Raw genomic sequence first — 16,402 nt, forward strand, 5'->3', positions numbered from 1 at the left:
AATTTTTTTTACTATTATTAAAGATGATTTTCAATAGGTTTGACTCTAAATTTTTGCATTTGAGTAAATGTACGCAATAATTTTGGTGGTGGAATAATCATCATGTAATATAAAAATAATCGAATGTGCCTTTAACAGTTGAGAAAAATATGAAGAGATCATCGGAAAATACTTCTCAAAGTCAATTTTTTGACGAATAAACTTTTTCTAATCTAAAAATCTAAGATTTGGTCAGTAATTGTTAAAATCTGTTTACGAGATCAGAAAAGGTATCAAGAAAGTAAAGTTAGGCATGAAATCACCTATACAGATCATTGTATCAGGCGCGCAACTAATTTTTATAAGTATAAAATAGTTATCTATAAGTTATTCACAGTATTACCCGTTGCTAGCTTCAATTTCGTATCATCATTCTGCCAGCAGAGCTCGAAAACTGTTAAGATAAAAATATTCGTCTTTTGAGGCTATTCATAAATCAAGCCATATTTTGAGGTTTTCGTATGAACAGAACTTCTTCTGATCAGCCAGGCCATGAGCTACGGCTTAATTGCATCAATCGAAGTCCATACCAATCGCTTGAAAATGGATTGACGGGTAGCTTCTTATACCGAAGCAAACTGTTCCTGCGTGTGGCATGAAGTCTCATCGAGACTTCCTCCCTATTCAGTATCTTCGAAGGTGATTGGCTTTCCTTCACACGGACAGTTAGACTAACGCTTACTGTTGGCGCTATCTATTGACAAATAACGAGAAGTTAGTCGCGCACTTGATATATATTTTTGATTCCCGTCTCTTCTCTAAACCGATTGAGTTAGTGCAAGAAGCGTCGCACGGGAGAGTAACGGTCCTCCTGCACTTGCGCTACCCTTGCCTTTTTAAGTTTACTTTGTGCTCACTCACATAGGTAAGCACTCGCCAAAAACCGTTTCCACTTCATTAGCCACAACTCCGCTGGCAGATATGATTACACTGATCGACGAAATGAAAAAAAAAAGTGCATTCTAAAAGCTCGAACCTGAAAAAAATGAAAGACTATAGCTATTCAACCATTCTTATGAATTTTGGTGTCCCTAGCCATTAAAGCTATAATCTTTCTTTTTTTCGGTTTGAGCTTTTGGAGTGCACCTATGTTGACCAGTGTTGTTAGTGGTAATCAAAAGTGTTCGTAGCTTCCACGGATTTTAACTTTGGCGTCACTTTCACCGGTAGTACAAAACCGCTTTATTTCGTATCACCTTTGTCTAAGATTTTCCGTTACGTAACGTTGATATTACCTCCCCCTTCCTTATGTAATAATTCGTTACGCTCAAGGGTACCCCCTTCCTCCCCCGTCCCCGAATGAGCATTACATAATTTATGGATGCCGCCTAAACCACGCCAAATGACATATCGTCGAACATTGACCATTTTTCGATTTGCATATAACTTTGCACACGTATCAGTATTGAGTATTTACAGGGTGCGGCGGAAAAAAAGTGAAAAGTTATGGTGTTTCTTTCAAACCTCATTTGAAGTACTTTTGGGCAATAATATCAACATTTTCGAATCTAGTTATCTGTATAAGGTCCTACCCAACAAATTTTTTCGATGTGTACTCTATTTTCACCATGACGTTACAGGGACGACGCCGCAAGCTATGACACGCGTCTCGAACGTATTCCGCCTGCATCGACCGCCATGTTCGCGCTATGTTAGACTTTAGGGTGCTCACACTAGGGTGAGATTTTTTACAGCCTTTTGCTTTAACATACGTCCAAGTCGAATAATCCAGCGGTTTCAGGTCCGGGCTAATAGTGGGCAGGCTTTGGAATACACCGACTCTTTAATCATTTCCTTCTGATAAGACAATATTTCAAAGCGATCAAGTTAGCTGATGAAAATATAGCAATTCTTCGTTGAGAAATCCTGCTTTGTACTCAATGTCCTACTGTGCCGTTTCACAGCATTGATTCCAGGTTTGCTATTATATACCTACCTATATGCTTTATTTTGAACAGAGGCAGAAAGAATTGATCAGAGTAACATCTGATGAACAATTTGTGCCGATCGGGTGAATTTGCTCTGCTCACAAGTGTGTGGTGTTATTTCTTGCTCTGCCAGCTCCTGTGCTAATCATGAGGAAACGTAATCTATTGTTTTAATATTCGCGTTGATGGTGTTACTAATAGTTGTTTTGGGTTTTGCAGGCGAAAAAGAAGGAAGTGAATATGTTTACTTGTATCATTACGCATATGTTGATAATTAGAATATAAGCTAAGATATCAATGTTTATTAGCAGCCAAGCTATGTCAGCTGCGTTATTCAGGCAAAGCAAAGGAAATCCTAAAACACTCGAGAGCAATTTGGAACTACAATTGGGTTTTAAATTTTCACTCTGTCGAGAACTGAGCAGCTGAAATCAGTGCTTACTCAATCGGAGATGATGCATTGTGTTCATAAAAGCTTGCGGTTCTTTAAGAGTTGTATCAGCTCACATAAAACTATGAGTTGACTGCATATCAGGTGTCCCAAAATTGCACAAGTCTGGGGCTCACCCTCCAGATGATAGAAAATGGTGTCACGAACAAACTTTTGTTCGGCGGCAGCTTTAGAAAATGATGTTTTCAACTGGCCCCGATGACATGTTTTTTGGATTTAACATAAGAAAAACCGATTTATTCAAAAAAGTCATCGGGGCCAGTTGAAAATATCATTTTCTAGCGCTGCCGCCGAACAAAGATTTGTTCGTAACACTGTTTTCTATCATCTGGAGGGTGAGCCCCAGACTTGTGCAAATTTGGGACACCCTACTGCATATGCAGCCCGTGTTTATTGCCTACTGGTACACCCTACTGCATATGCAGCCCGTGTTTATTGCCTACTGGTATCAAGAATACATCCATACATTTTAACAAAATGGAGTATTCAGAAGCCTGATAGTAGGCCGCAAATCTCTCGGCCAAAAAATTAAAATTTTCCATCAGCCAGTGTTGGGTCCGATTAGACATGTGACATGGCACTCCATCCTGCTTTAGCACAACATATTGATCCTTGGAAAAGTTGACCTTTACCCAGGGAAGCACTCAGTCCTTCAAAATACCGATATACACTTCGGTATTGATTTTAACACCAGTAATAATAAAAACAGGCGGCATTTTCAAACCGTTGAACAGCTGGGATTTTTCGTAGAGAGGCAGCTTAAAAGTTTTGTTGCCGCAGTTTGCCACGGTTGTGACTATATCCAAAATTTTAGTAGAAACGTAAGCTTTCATATTATTATTATTATTATTATTATTATTATTATTATTATTATTATTATTATTATTATTATTATTATTATTATTATTATTATTATTATTATTATTATTATTATTATTATTATTATTATTATTATTATTATCATTATTATTATTATTATTATTATTATTATTATTATTATTATTATTATTATTATTTATATACATCTGACCCGCAGTGGTCTTAATGAAATGTTGATACACCAACAATAACAAACAAAGAACAAAGAGCGTCATTAACAAACAGATTTCCAGCAATACAAGCTATCTAACAAGCACATGAAACATTTTTAAACTATCTTATGCACTACATGAGTCGTCTTAACCTATTCTTGAAAACGTCTATGGTTACATTAAAGTCAAAATAGTCAAAAATCTATTGAATACGTCACACATCGCCCTTATAGGGTCGTTCTGGCCGTAGTTAGTACGTTGGTAGTCAAGTCGTAGAAAGTTCCATGATCTCAGGCTTCTCGTAGGCACATAGATGTTGAGTTGAGAGAGAATGGCCGGGGCATCAATTTGTCCAGCGAAAAGTTTCCCCACAAAAACAGCTCTCGATATATTTCTCCTTTTTGATAAAGTGTCCATATCCAGTAAACGGCAGCGATCAATATATGGAGGAAGCTCACTCGGGTTACTCCTTGGTAGAGTACGTAGTGCATAACGGATGAACCGGCTTTGCACTGACTCAATTCTGTTCTTCCAAATCTCCGCATTGGGGCACCAAACAACAGCAGATGTTTCTAGCACCGACCGCACCAGGGAAAAATATAATGAACGCAGGCAATATGGGTCTGAAAATTCTTTGGCGATTCGAATTATAAACCCTAGGTTCCTATTCGCTTGTGCAATTATGCTCGTGTAGTGATCTCTAAAGGACATTTGATAACCTAAGAGCACACCAAGATCCTTAACTACAGTGACTCTTTCAAGCGACTGACCAGAGATTGTGTAACTCCACAGGATTGGTTTTTTTCTACGGGTGAATGAAATCGTAGAGCATTTGGAGATACTTACTGTCAGGCAATTGCGTATGCACCAGTTATAGAAAGCATCAATATACTGCTGTAGTTCCTCACAGTCAGCTGTACATCTAACGACGAGTAAAATCTTCAAATCATCGGCGTAGATTAATTTACATCCTGGCGGAATGACAAAACAAACATCGTTGAAGCACAAGGAAAATAGCAGCGGTCCAAGGTTGCTTCCTTGAGGCACACCCGACAAATTTACAACACTGTATGACTCGCTGTTTCCTAGTTTCACAGACTGAGTACGACCAAATAAGTAAGATTGAAGCCAGCCGACCAGATTCGTTGTTGCACCCAGCCGCTCAACTTTTGCCAACAAGATGTTGTGATCCACGCGATCAAATGCTGCTTTGAGATCCGTGTAAATAGAGTCTACTTGAGCACCATATTCCAAATGTTTGATACAATGAGAACAGAACTGTTATAGATCTTCCAGGAAAGAAACCATGTTGGTCTACCGAGAAGTACGCTTTGCTTTCGCGAAACAGGACGCCTCCTACCAATACTTCAAAAAGTTTGGACCCAGCGCATAATGAAGTAATCCCGCGATAGTTAGCTGTATTCTGTTTATCCCCTTTTTTGAAAACTGGGAACATTGTTGATTTTTTCCAGCGCTCTGGAAACACTCCTTGAGCCAGCGACTGGTTAACTATTAATTTTAATGGAGCACAAAGGGCAGTAGCACAATTTTAAATACACTGGCAGGAATTCCGTCTGGACCAGGTATCATAGATGGTTTTAATTTCTTTATTGCAAGCATGATATCATCGTCGATGAATCGAACATTGTCTAGATTCATTACATTGTTTGGAACGTTTTGAAGAGCATTTTCTACCTGTACAGCGCTAGCAGGGGATGCGTTGAATGCACTAGAGATATGCTTGGCAAACAAGTTGCAGATGCCATCGCAAGTGTTTGTAACTTCTCCTTCCAAAAACATCCGCTTTCCTTCCGTTTGTCATTTACAAAAGCCCAGAAACCTTTGGGGTTTTTTCTGAGGTTTGACTGTACACGTAGGATGTGCTGTGAATAAAGGATACGGTTATATGCTCTGTAGTTATTACTGGCCTGGGTGAAGTCTCGCTTTGCCAAGGGATTCCGTTGATGTGTGTATCTGCGAAGTGCTTCTGCTCTCAAACGTTTTAGTTTTTTCAACCGCTGATTTGACCAGGGTGGCTTCGGTCTGGGACGAGGAGCTGGAACGTGAAGACTGAACAGCTAAAGTAAAATAGTTGAGAGTCTTTCTACAGCAAGATTAACATCCGTAGCATGATTTAGTGCCGTTTCCCAGTTGATTGCTTGTAACGAATCCATTAGTGCAATAAAATCTGCTTTGACAAAATTAAATTCTCTATCTTCGGGCGTATCATCAAAATCAACTGGTTGCGGAAATGCTTGAGTGACCAATAGAGGAGGGTGATGCGAATCCATTTCTAGTAGAGGCTCACAAGCTTCAACGACAGTGCAATCCGGTGCCGATTCCTCATTGACGAATAAGAGATCTAACGTTCGATTCCTATCGTAAGTGACAGTGCACATCTGTAACATATTCAGCAGCGACATACCGTCCAGGAGAGCAGAAGCAGTTCCAGTAAACGTAGACTCGGAAATGTTAGGAATAGCATAGCCCGAGCTTGTACATGTCCAGGTAATACCAGGCTGATTGTAGTCTCCAAAGAGCAAATGAGTTGCATGCGGCTGGAGCGAGCACGAAATTTCAAGTGCGGAGTCTATATGTTTTTGCACGGTAAAAGTGTCATTAGCGTAATCGGGAGAAAGATATATGACGCCAATGCAAATGCTGCTGCCCCGACAATTAATATTCACCCAAAGCTGTTCAAGTTCGTCATGAGTACACAAATTGCGCCTGGATGCAAATCGGTTTGATACAGCAATAAGGACACCACCACCTCGCATTTTTCCAGATCTAGCTGCATCACGATCAGTGCGGTATACATTAAATTGTGTTCCAAATAGCTGCAATGAGTTAATTTCACTGTTCAGCCATGTCTCGGACAAAACAATAACATCGTGTTCCAGGTCAAGCGTCGCTAGGAACAGATCATCTATTTTCGTTCGTAATCCCCTCACGTTCTGGTAGTAAATTTTTGTATTACCAATCACAGCAGTCCTAGAAGCGGAAGTTTCGTCAGCGGTTGAAGCGTTCAAATTAAGCGGGTACTTGCCGTTTACAGCGGGTTGGAGAACCCCTTCACCACACCCACGCACTGGACCCGGACGGCTGATGATCGCTGGCGGCAGTGGCTCGACAGTGGAGAGGAGCTTGGGGGATTCCATAATGCTAATTTCGTTGCGTCCCAGTATCCGATAGGCAGAAGTAGGCAAGGCGGATGAAGATAATCTTGATGACATGGTACTGGAAATTTTATCGCAGAATGGCACTGTTTCGGTCGCCGTAAATCGCGAATAAAGGGATGAAGCAACACTGCAAATTGGATGAAATTCAGGACACGAAGAAGCTCTAATAAAATCATGCTTGCATATTATCCGCTGTAGCGCAAAACTGTGCAAGTTGTCGCTTCAGTTAGAAAAACCTGGGTATCAATATCAATCAAACCGCAATACTATAGGAAGGATGACAGAAGAGGCATAATAGAAGAGTAAATAAATATTTTTATTTCCACAAATCCAACAGTTAATCCTTATTTTGAATAGGTGTAAACAAATTGTGAAAACCTTCCAGATGAAGTAATGATGAATCTGATCACAGTTATAAAGGTGAAAAAAAAAGAGGAAGATAATGATGATGAAGAAGCAGATGATGACTGTTTTGATTTGTAACAAGTTTGTATTACCCATGTTTTTTTTAAATTTTGCTGAAAAATCTTTTTTTCTTGCAAAGTTTGGTCGATTTGAGGGTCATACAAAAACTACGTAATTTTTTTCAGTGAGAAGGACGCCCGGTGGCATTGCTTGTGGTTAATCATTCAAAATTAGGTCACGTGCTTTATGGACGACCCCAAGCAAGAAATGGATACCAGATTAATTTTCGGCACCCAAAAATTATGTAAATACCTCATTTTTGTCGCATTTATCGACACTTTTTTTGCATGGCCAGCCTTTGTATGAAGTCGCCCCACTGTGCGTTGGATGCTACCAAGCCAAACATCGTTACACCAGACGGGTGTTTGATTTGGAACTCAAGGGGGGACCCTTCTCTGGAAAGTTGGCGAATAATAATTTTTCGTGATTTGTTTTTCGGATGTTTGGGGTAAGGTTAAGTGTTCGGGTATTTTGGCTATTGAATAAGGTATATTTGAAAATGTATTTTGCATGTCGTGGGTGCAAATATAGTGAGTATTACGCTGTTGGCAGCGTTTTTCTTGAAACCATGTTTTTCAACAGGTGGTTAATTTTGCTCATCATATAATGAACCGACTTGGCTGAAGCTTTTATTTACATGTAAAAATGGATTATCTAACTTGTTACATAGCCGTTTTATCTGTTGATATCTGAATTTGTCAGAGTTTTATGATTTTTAAATAGTGATTTTTCATGAGAAAGATTCAATTTTTCACTAAAATGGCCGCCATTTTGGCAATAATTGGAATTTTCAAAAACAGCTATGTAACAAGTTAGATAATCTATTTTACATGCTGAAACCCTCAGAGCATCTAGAGAGTACTCTCAGTGCATCTACCTTTTCGCCGTACTAACTACAGCTCCAATAGTGCAATCATTGGTCTTCAACGAGCGTTTAATCGAGTGTCGTCCGTGTTTGATTTTCATTTATCTGTTGAAGTGCTTCGTTCTAAATTTATTACCATGTTAAGACAACTGTTGTATTAATGTTTAGTGTTGTAGTCTAGCCACCATTTGGACAATATATGTCTGTGGGTATGAAGTAAGTAAATAAATCAAGAAACAAAATTTCAGTCAAATCAGTTCAGCAGATGCTGAGAAAAACTTATCACCAGTTAGGTGCTGATTTAGAGAGAGCATCGACGTTCCCAGCTGTCAACAGAGTAATACTCACTTTATTTGAAATCACGACATGCAAAATACATCTTGACTCTAAACATCTAAAAAAATCACGAAAATTCATTATTTTTCGACCTTCCAGAGTAGGGTCTTCCCAGGGCCGGATTTAGAAGCTGGGGGTCCCGGGGCAAATTTGTTTGTGAGGCCAAAAATGGCCTAAATGGCTAAGTCCGATTCAGTTTCAGAAGTTCTCGATGATATGTCAATAAGTGAGTTTTTGAAAAACCACAATAATTTGATATCAAGTTTTGAGCTTACAGGTTTAACAAAGATTCAGTTCAGAGGACGAGAATTTACCTGAGCATGTAGCTAACAGTAATTATCGCCAGCAAATGTCATTCCTTTTAACCAGTTTTCAAGTCGTTTTAATTTATTTAAGAATTGAGGAATTTGCATACCCGTCCGATTCATTATGCAACATATTTTAATAATTTCTGAAGACAATCGCCTGTATTTTAAAAATCAGAAAAAGTATATGTGGTATAAAAAGAAATAGTTATCAGTTACTCCTATACTTTACACTTTACTGGTAGGTAAATTCTACCGGAAACTCACTTAAAATACATATGTCTATTGAATAAAACTCACAGTATAATCCATCTAACCAGGTTATGATGAACTCAAATGAAAATCACGTAGAATTCACGGGAAAATGACAGTGGAAAATATTCACATAACTTTTCCGGTAACTAAAACGTGAAAAATATTTTGAGTTAACAATTGTGTAAAACCCTAAATCGAACTAATTCCTATAGATCATTGAACGATGACGTCACAAAACAAGTAGAAGAAAGGGATTTGACAGTTGTCGCGGGTTTGTTTATATAGTAAAATTTTCGGCTCGAATAAAAATGCGGAAGTGTCTTGTTAAAAATTGCGTTTCCAAGAATAAACCAAAAGATAACAGTAACAAATTCGCATAGGCGGAGAGTTTTTCCATCTTTTTCGTACTCGTATCCCTCATTTTCACTCCTACCACATAAAAAGTGGATGGAATACCTTTAAAACAAACCAGTGGGAAATGTCAGAAAAGTGAGGTTATTTCTCGTGTGCAATGATCTATACGAATACACTGGGTTGCTTCGATTTTTTTCGCAACAGCTGCGATGTCACTAGCGTTGTGAGCGATGAAGCAATGAATTTGACGGTCGAAGAGAGAAAGAAGGTTTTGTTTCACGTCACCTTTTACTTATACAATTGTGTGGGCTCGGAAATCTGGAAAACCTGCTAGAAAGTTTTCGAAGTTTCGTTTTTTTTCGAAGGACAAATTTTCTGTAAGCCAGCTGGTTCGTTATGATGTCCTTCATCTCTTGGTTAATTTTTATAAAAAATGTAGGTAGCTTTTTTAGTTATGTTCATTCTATGAAAAAAATACGTTATTGGTTTTAGTCTCTCAGAATTCAATTTCATGTTTTATATATACCTACGGCCTACTTATAAAAAATTTTCATTACCAAAAAAAAAACTGAACTTTGAAAAGTACATATATTAAAAAAATACTCAGATATGAAGAATAAACGAATAAATAACGAATCAACTGGCACCATGAATGAATGGACTTTTTTATAATATCGGTCTGCGGGAGCACCTTTAAATGATCTCGAATTTGGCTGATTGAACCGACCGATTAGTCAGAAAATGCCAAGGAAGAAAGTGTATCCTAAATTGAACCTAAAACGTCTTGAATATTGTGAATAGGTTATGTTTCCATTTAATTCTAATACAAAAGACTTTTGTAGTAGAAATAAACGGAATCTTTTTGACTTTTGTAGTAGAATTAAATAGAAACATAACCTTTTCTCAATATTCAATTCCATTCTACTAAGACACTCAATAAAAAAAAATTATTTTCTTGAATATCTTACTTATGCAAGGATGCAAGTATAAAAATTGTACCAAACTGGGTCTAGAATCACTGAAAATTTTGTGAAGGATGAGAAAATAAATTGGTGACAACCCGTTAAAAAGGCGTTTTAAAAATAACCTAAATTAGTTATTATATGTTTGATAGAGGTGTGTCCACGTGGTCCACGGTTGTGTTCAAAAAACAAAGTGAGAAAAGAGTGCCAGAATATTCATGTATTAGAAGAGACAACCCTAAAATTGTCTAAAAGGGCTTTACATATTAAAATGGTCGAAAAAAGAATTGACATCTTCCAAATCACAAAAAAAGAAATAATCTAAAATTAATCGTCAAATATCCGAGAACGAAAATCAGTTTAAATAAGTTAGTAGAAATAGGATAAAATGAAATTAGAACCTAAAATCGCAGAAATTTGATTGAAAACAGATCTAGGTGACTCCTTTTGAAACCAAAATTCGAAGAAGTATTGCTCTTAAACGACAGAATACTTGTTAAAATCATTCTCTAACGTTAGACAATAAAAAAGTACGTAGCCACCACTGAAAATGTTTCAAATGACTAGGCGAATATAAATAATGTGTTTAAGATTGTTTTTTTTTCTCACTAGATTGATTTTTTATTAGGTATAGCATATAGGCAGTTTCAATCTACCCAACATACATGCCTTTAAGCAACACTGACCACAATGGAACCCATTTCGATTTGCATCAGCATCGTCAATTCAAAAGTTGTTCCAATGGTAATTGTCGGAACGGAACTGTTAAACTCGCATTTTATTTTTTGTGGAACCCAATTATGTAACCAGCGATTTTCGCTGGGATGTCGAATGATCAACGACATAGAAAATTACGGCGAGCGAGGAACTTTTCCCAACACCGCCACAAAAGTTATTTCGGGTACTTCAATGATTATTCCACCGCCATTGCAGTTCGTTTTTTTTGTCGTTGCTCTTTGTTTCCCCGTCATTCTAATAACTGTCAACCGTCATCATGCCAACACTTTTAATTGAATTTCATTAAAAACATGTACGAATGAGTATATGCGAAGGAAACTAACGGCGGTTTGCTTCCAGTTCTGTTGATGTTGGCGTCGCAGCGTATCGAAACTGTGATTGGAGGTGTGTGGGGAGCTGAGCTGAGCACCCATGACGAAGTGCCTACGAAAAGAGGAGCGAGTCCTACGCTGGTCGAGTGGCTCATTCTAGCCTGGGTTAGCGGTAAGTAGAAGGTGTGATCGCATGTGTTAGTGGGAGTTACTATTTCGGCTGCTACACGGAAATGTGCAATGAAACCGAAATTAAAAATGTGGAAATTTAATTAAAACTTGCTATCCTGTATGACGACAGATAGTTAACGACAATTCGATTCTAATGACACGTTTTCTACTCTATTTGCGGTCGATTTCCATCTCCGCCATTCGTTGGGTGGCACGACCATGAAATACCAATGACCCTGACGCTGGTGTAACCGAACTGTCAGGACTTATTTGGAGTGAAGTAAAGCAGCTGTGGGACGTTGGACTACAGGAATACGTGAACGATATGTGGAATGTGATAGATTTCGTGACAAATTCACTGTATGTGGCGACGGTCGCACTGCGAGTCGTTTCCTACTTTGAGGTGAGTCTATCCGGTAGCAAAGCTCACACGAACACACAACAAGCTGTCAATTTTGCAGGTTCAAAAAGAGATGGCCATCAATCGTTTTGCTGCCGATTTACCGCGTGAGAAATGGGACACTTGGGACCCGATGCTTATCTCGGAGGGTTTGTTCAGTGCCGCGAATATCTTCAGCTCACTCAAGCTGGTGTACATCTTTTCGGTCAATCCACATCTGGGACCCCTGCAGGTATCCCTCTCGCGGATGGTGATGGATATTATGAAGTTTTTCTTCCTCTACGTGTTGGTGCTGTTCGCTTTTAGTAGCGGTTTGAACCAGTTGCTTTGGTATGATTAAGTTTTGTGAAATAAGGGTGTGGTTTGAATGCTGTTTTTACTTCACAGGTATTATGCCGATCTGGAGAAGAAACGCTGCCCGGATGTGTCAACTTTCTCTGGATCTTCCAACCTCACTTCGACTGACCCGAATGCATGTGTGGTGTGGAGGCGATTCGCGAAGTAAGTTTTAGGAGAATGAAGCATTTACTTAACTGACAGTGATTATTTCTCGGCAGTCTCTTCGAAACCATCCAAACTCTGTTCTGGGCCGTGTTCGGTCTGGTGGATCTGGAAAACTTTGAGCTAGACGGTATCAAAATCTTTACCCGCTTCTGGGGAATGCTAATGTTTGGAACGTACTCGGTGATCAACATTGTGGTGCTATTAAATCTGTTGATCGCTATGATGAATCATTCCTATCAGCTCATATCGGTAGACTCATTTGTACTGGCCGTAGCGATTGACCGGTTACCTAATCGTTCAGTTATTGTTTTCAGGAACGTGCCGACGTGGAGTGGAAGTTCGCCCGCTCGAAGCTGTGGATCAGCTACTTTGAGGAAGGCGGAACCTCTCCACCGCCGTTCAACATAATTCCGACCCCGAAGTCTATCTTCTACATCTTCCAGTGGGTCAAGCGGAAATTCTGCGGCCATTCGAAGGCCGTCAAGAAGGAGCACATGAAAACTATTCGAGTGAGTAGCGATCTGATGCAAGCTGCAGGGGCCTTGTCCGTAAACTAACTCTTGTACCAGGGAATGTTTTATGATCAAATATCGATTTTCATCAATTTGAGAGCTTAAACTGTTCGTGCAAAAATCTCGCGCTCTGCCATTCTCACAAAGCAACCCAGAAAAGCGTTAACATAAACAACTAAATTGGTAACTATAGTCACACATAGATTTATCTTGGTTTCAATAATTTTCATTTCATGTTTGATTTCTATATTCTGGGCAATTTTAAACAACAATAAACTCTCTTCGCGTGTGTTATACGGACAAACTGCAGCTTAGCACTCATATCCGATCGGTCGGAACATCAAAGTAGACACCTTCCATTAGACCCAATGTTTATTGCACCGTGTGTTGTTAATTTGTGATCTCGATACTTTTCTTTCTCCGAACTCTGCAAATTTTCCTTTTTTCTGCCTCTTTCTCTATGTGACTGTCACTGTTTTCGGATTCCATGTTCCGCGTGGATTCGTTTCTGCTTCTGCTGTTTGCTCTGCTCCTGTTTTCTTCTTGCTTCATTTCAGCGGAAGGTGAAACAGGCCAGCGAACGGGATTTCCGCTACCAGAGCATAATGCGCAATCTGGTCCGACGTTACGTGACCGTCGAGCAGCGAAAGGCCGAATCGCAGGGCGTTACCGAGGATGATGTGAACGAGATCAAACAGGACATATCTGCGTTTCGGTGCGAACTTGTGGAAATATTGAAAAACAGTGGAATGAACACCACCAGTGCTACCGGCTCTGGTGGGGGCGTAGGTGGCAAGAAGAACCGCCAGAAGGAGCGTCGATTGATGAAGGGCTTCAACATTGCACCAGCGCCGGCACCGGAATCGGGTCAGCATCTAACTCCTGTCTCCGAGTTTATATCGCAACTTCCGGATAATGCGTCACACGAAATGTTTGCGGGAGTATTCGGGCCAGGTCTCACTACCAAGAAAGCCCTGCACCAAGTCAATCCCATGCACCAGTTTTCATCGCAATCGCAAAGTTCCTTTGGTGAAAACAACAATCCCATTCACAGACTTGCCAAACTCGCACCGAAGTTCCATTCCAAAAGACCTGGCTCACACAAGAAACGATGGGGTAGTAAACTTTTTTCGTCCAATTAGGTGCTCGATTCATTAGTTTTTCTATTTTATCTTCAACCCGCCAACAGGTACCTTGATTGAAGCCGCAAAGCATGGCAGCGTGTCACGATTTATCGGTCGATCGCGCTCGGAAGATTCCGTCTGCAACAATGGCCAGCGAGGTGAATCGGCAAGCCACAGTAATAGTCCAGCGTCGGATGAGGCTATTACCGAATCGCCGTCGGACTCAAATCCAAGTCTCGACCGACCAGATGTGGAACAATCGCCTGATCCACATAAACACCACCATCAACATCATGATCATCCTCATCATCATGGTGGAAGCGATCGATCGCATGGATCGGCGAAGGCAAAAGACTCTTCCTCCCATCATTATCACCTACATTTCGGGGCACTAGCTGCTTTAAAGCGTAAAAGAAAAAAGTTCTCCAACAGTCGAAATAGTAGTCCCGTTCTGGAGCCCCCTGCAGAGGCGACGGCGGTTCCTTCTTTGACAACTGGTGCTAGTAGTAAGGTAAGTATTCATGTTGTTTAGTTTGCAAGCCACGTTTACTAACAGATTCTATCGCAGGTGCTGAAACGTGCTTCCAGTGTACCCACGCGTAGTCCATGTGACGATCCGGTCGAATGTGGTATTGGCGAAGGTACGATCGTAGAAGATTCGGGGATGGACGGTGGTGTCACTGGAAAAACTCCTCGCCATGAACAGACTCAAAGTCAGCAAACATCCCTGGAAAACCAGCTGGACCCACCGTTAACCCCTTCGACGACAGAGGAAAGTGTGGACAATCCCGCTCATACGAGAATTAGCTGTACAGAACCACTGCTGCGGATACAGGGTAGAGCGATCACTAGCGAAACAAGCAGTGATCATCAACAACAGCAACAGTCCTCCTACAGGATACCTGGGGTTACTCCGGTTCGAGGACATTTCCACTCGCAGGGCTGGTTATAGGGGCTCTTAGATAAGACGGATTTGTACATATTGATCGATTCGAGCATAATCTAGTCATATTTATTAGACGGAAAAACGTATTAACTGCCATCGCTAAAACAGGACTCTCTCCTTCTCTCTCTCCCTCTGAAGATGCTCACTTCGGGAGAAGGAAGTTAATCGGATGTAAACTAATGGAAAGCAAAATTCTAAACCAGTCATTTTGGTTACCATTGTTTTTCTCGTTTCGGAGGCCTAAACACTGTTAACAACCGGAAAAGGTAAATCGACTATTTATATGTGATTATTAGTTTAAATGTTATTCAGAAAGGATGCTTCTGAAATACTTAAACAAAATGGGAATTGTGCGCAACACACTTAACTGAGTGGGTGGAGCGGTTCGGACTAGACACTACACCGGCCAGAAGCTTCACTTCACGAAACACTCTCTATGTCGAAAACGAAGCCACTACTAAGCAGTTGGAATGTAGTCAAATTTAGATATTACTAATACGCTAGCGAGAACAGAAATTTTAGCCTAAGCACAAAACCCTAAGGGACCACGTCTCTTGGAACGAGTAGAGAAGCGTTTAACAGATTGACAGGTAGAGCAAAATAAAAAAATATCATGCAACATCAACCAAAGATTTGAACAAGTTGGTGAGGAATTTTATTAATCACAGGGTGTTTCATACCACAATAAAAAAAAAACAATATCAACACACATTTTACTATTCCGACCATAGCTTAATGATACAGCAAATGCAGTTCGATTTTTGTTTTTCTTTTAACCAACCACACAGAAAGGCATACCAATATTTCAGAGAGCCATTTTCTAAATCGTACACATCAAAATAAAACTAGTAGAATTCCATTTGTTACTACACGCACTAAGTACACGCAACATAAAGATCACCGGTATAAAACAACAAATGCAAAGCTAAGCCCGAGGAGTAATCCTTCACTAACGATGCGAAGAAATCAAAGGAGGCCTTATTATTGATGAAAACAGAAGTTAATAAATGTTAGCAAGGAAACACTTTAAACAATTTACTCGATAGAACCATAGTAACAAATACTAACACTAATTAATGGTAATAAAAAGAAAGCTATAACATGCATTGATTATTGTGGTTAAACCATCAATCGTCGCAAATAAAGTCCTGATGAACAGTGGATCATAATGACAGTATTTATGAAAAATAACCGTAGCAATCGACATCGTTCGGTTTAGACAGTTACTACTATAACAGTTGACCAGTGGAATACTAAATACACATTTAACTAGTAGTTAAACGATATTCTCCACAGAAAGCAGGTATAAGAGAACGAAAGGGACAACAACAACAAACAAAAAGTAAAAAAGAATTCCAGTAAACTATTCGATGGATCTAATCGTATACAGAAATTAGTAACTATCGTCGTAAATTTCAGTCATTAGTTACAATTAGTGAAATACAACTATAATATGAATATGGAATTTGAAGCAAAACCCCCGACTGTTTTTAAGGAAAATAAAACGCATTGAAGAGGATCTGTTA

At 39.6% G+C, this 16,402-nt stretch overlaps 1 protein-coding gene across 5 annotated transcripts in view; it reads left to right on the forward strand.

The window, feature by feature from the left end:
- Positions 1-16,402, forward strand: part of LOC129733184 (transient receptor potential-gamma protein) — a 204,702-nt gene extending 188,300 nt beyond the window's left edge. For 3 of the 5 annotated variants that reach the window (XM_055694814.1, XM_055694816.1, XM_055694815.1), the window contains 9 exons: positions 11,248-11,391; positions 11,654-11,793; positions 11,852-12,120; positions 12,178-12,291; positions 12,348-12,555; positions 12,609-12,803; positions 13,364-13,922; positions 13,996-14,441; positions 14,499-16,402. In XM_055694814.1, coding sequence (XP_055550789.1) covers positions 11,248-11,391; positions 11,654-11,793; positions 11,852-12,120; positions 12,178-12,291; positions 12,348-12,555; positions 12,609-12,803; positions 13,364-13,922; positions 13,996-14,441; positions 14,499-14,882 — 2,459 coding nt within the window. In that variant the 3' untranslated portion in view covers positions 14,883-16,402. The remainder of the gene's footprint in view (positions 1-11,247; positions 11,392-11,653; positions 11,794-11,851; positions 12,121-12,177; positions 12,292-12,347; positions 12,556-12,608; positions 12,804-13,363; positions 13,923-13,995; positions 14,442-14,498) is intronic. The other 2 variants (XM_055694817.1, XM_055694818.1) reach the window with 2 other exon arrangements.

Source organism: Wyeomyia smithii, chromosome 3, assembly GCF_029784165.1.
Source record: "Wyeomyia smithii strain HCP4-BCI-WySm-NY-G18 chromosome 3, ASM2978416v1, whole genome shotgun sequence".
In the NCBI taxonomy this organism is placed as follows: Eukaryota; Metazoa; Arthropoda; class Insecta; order Diptera; family Culicidae; genus Wyeomyia; species Wyeomyia smithii.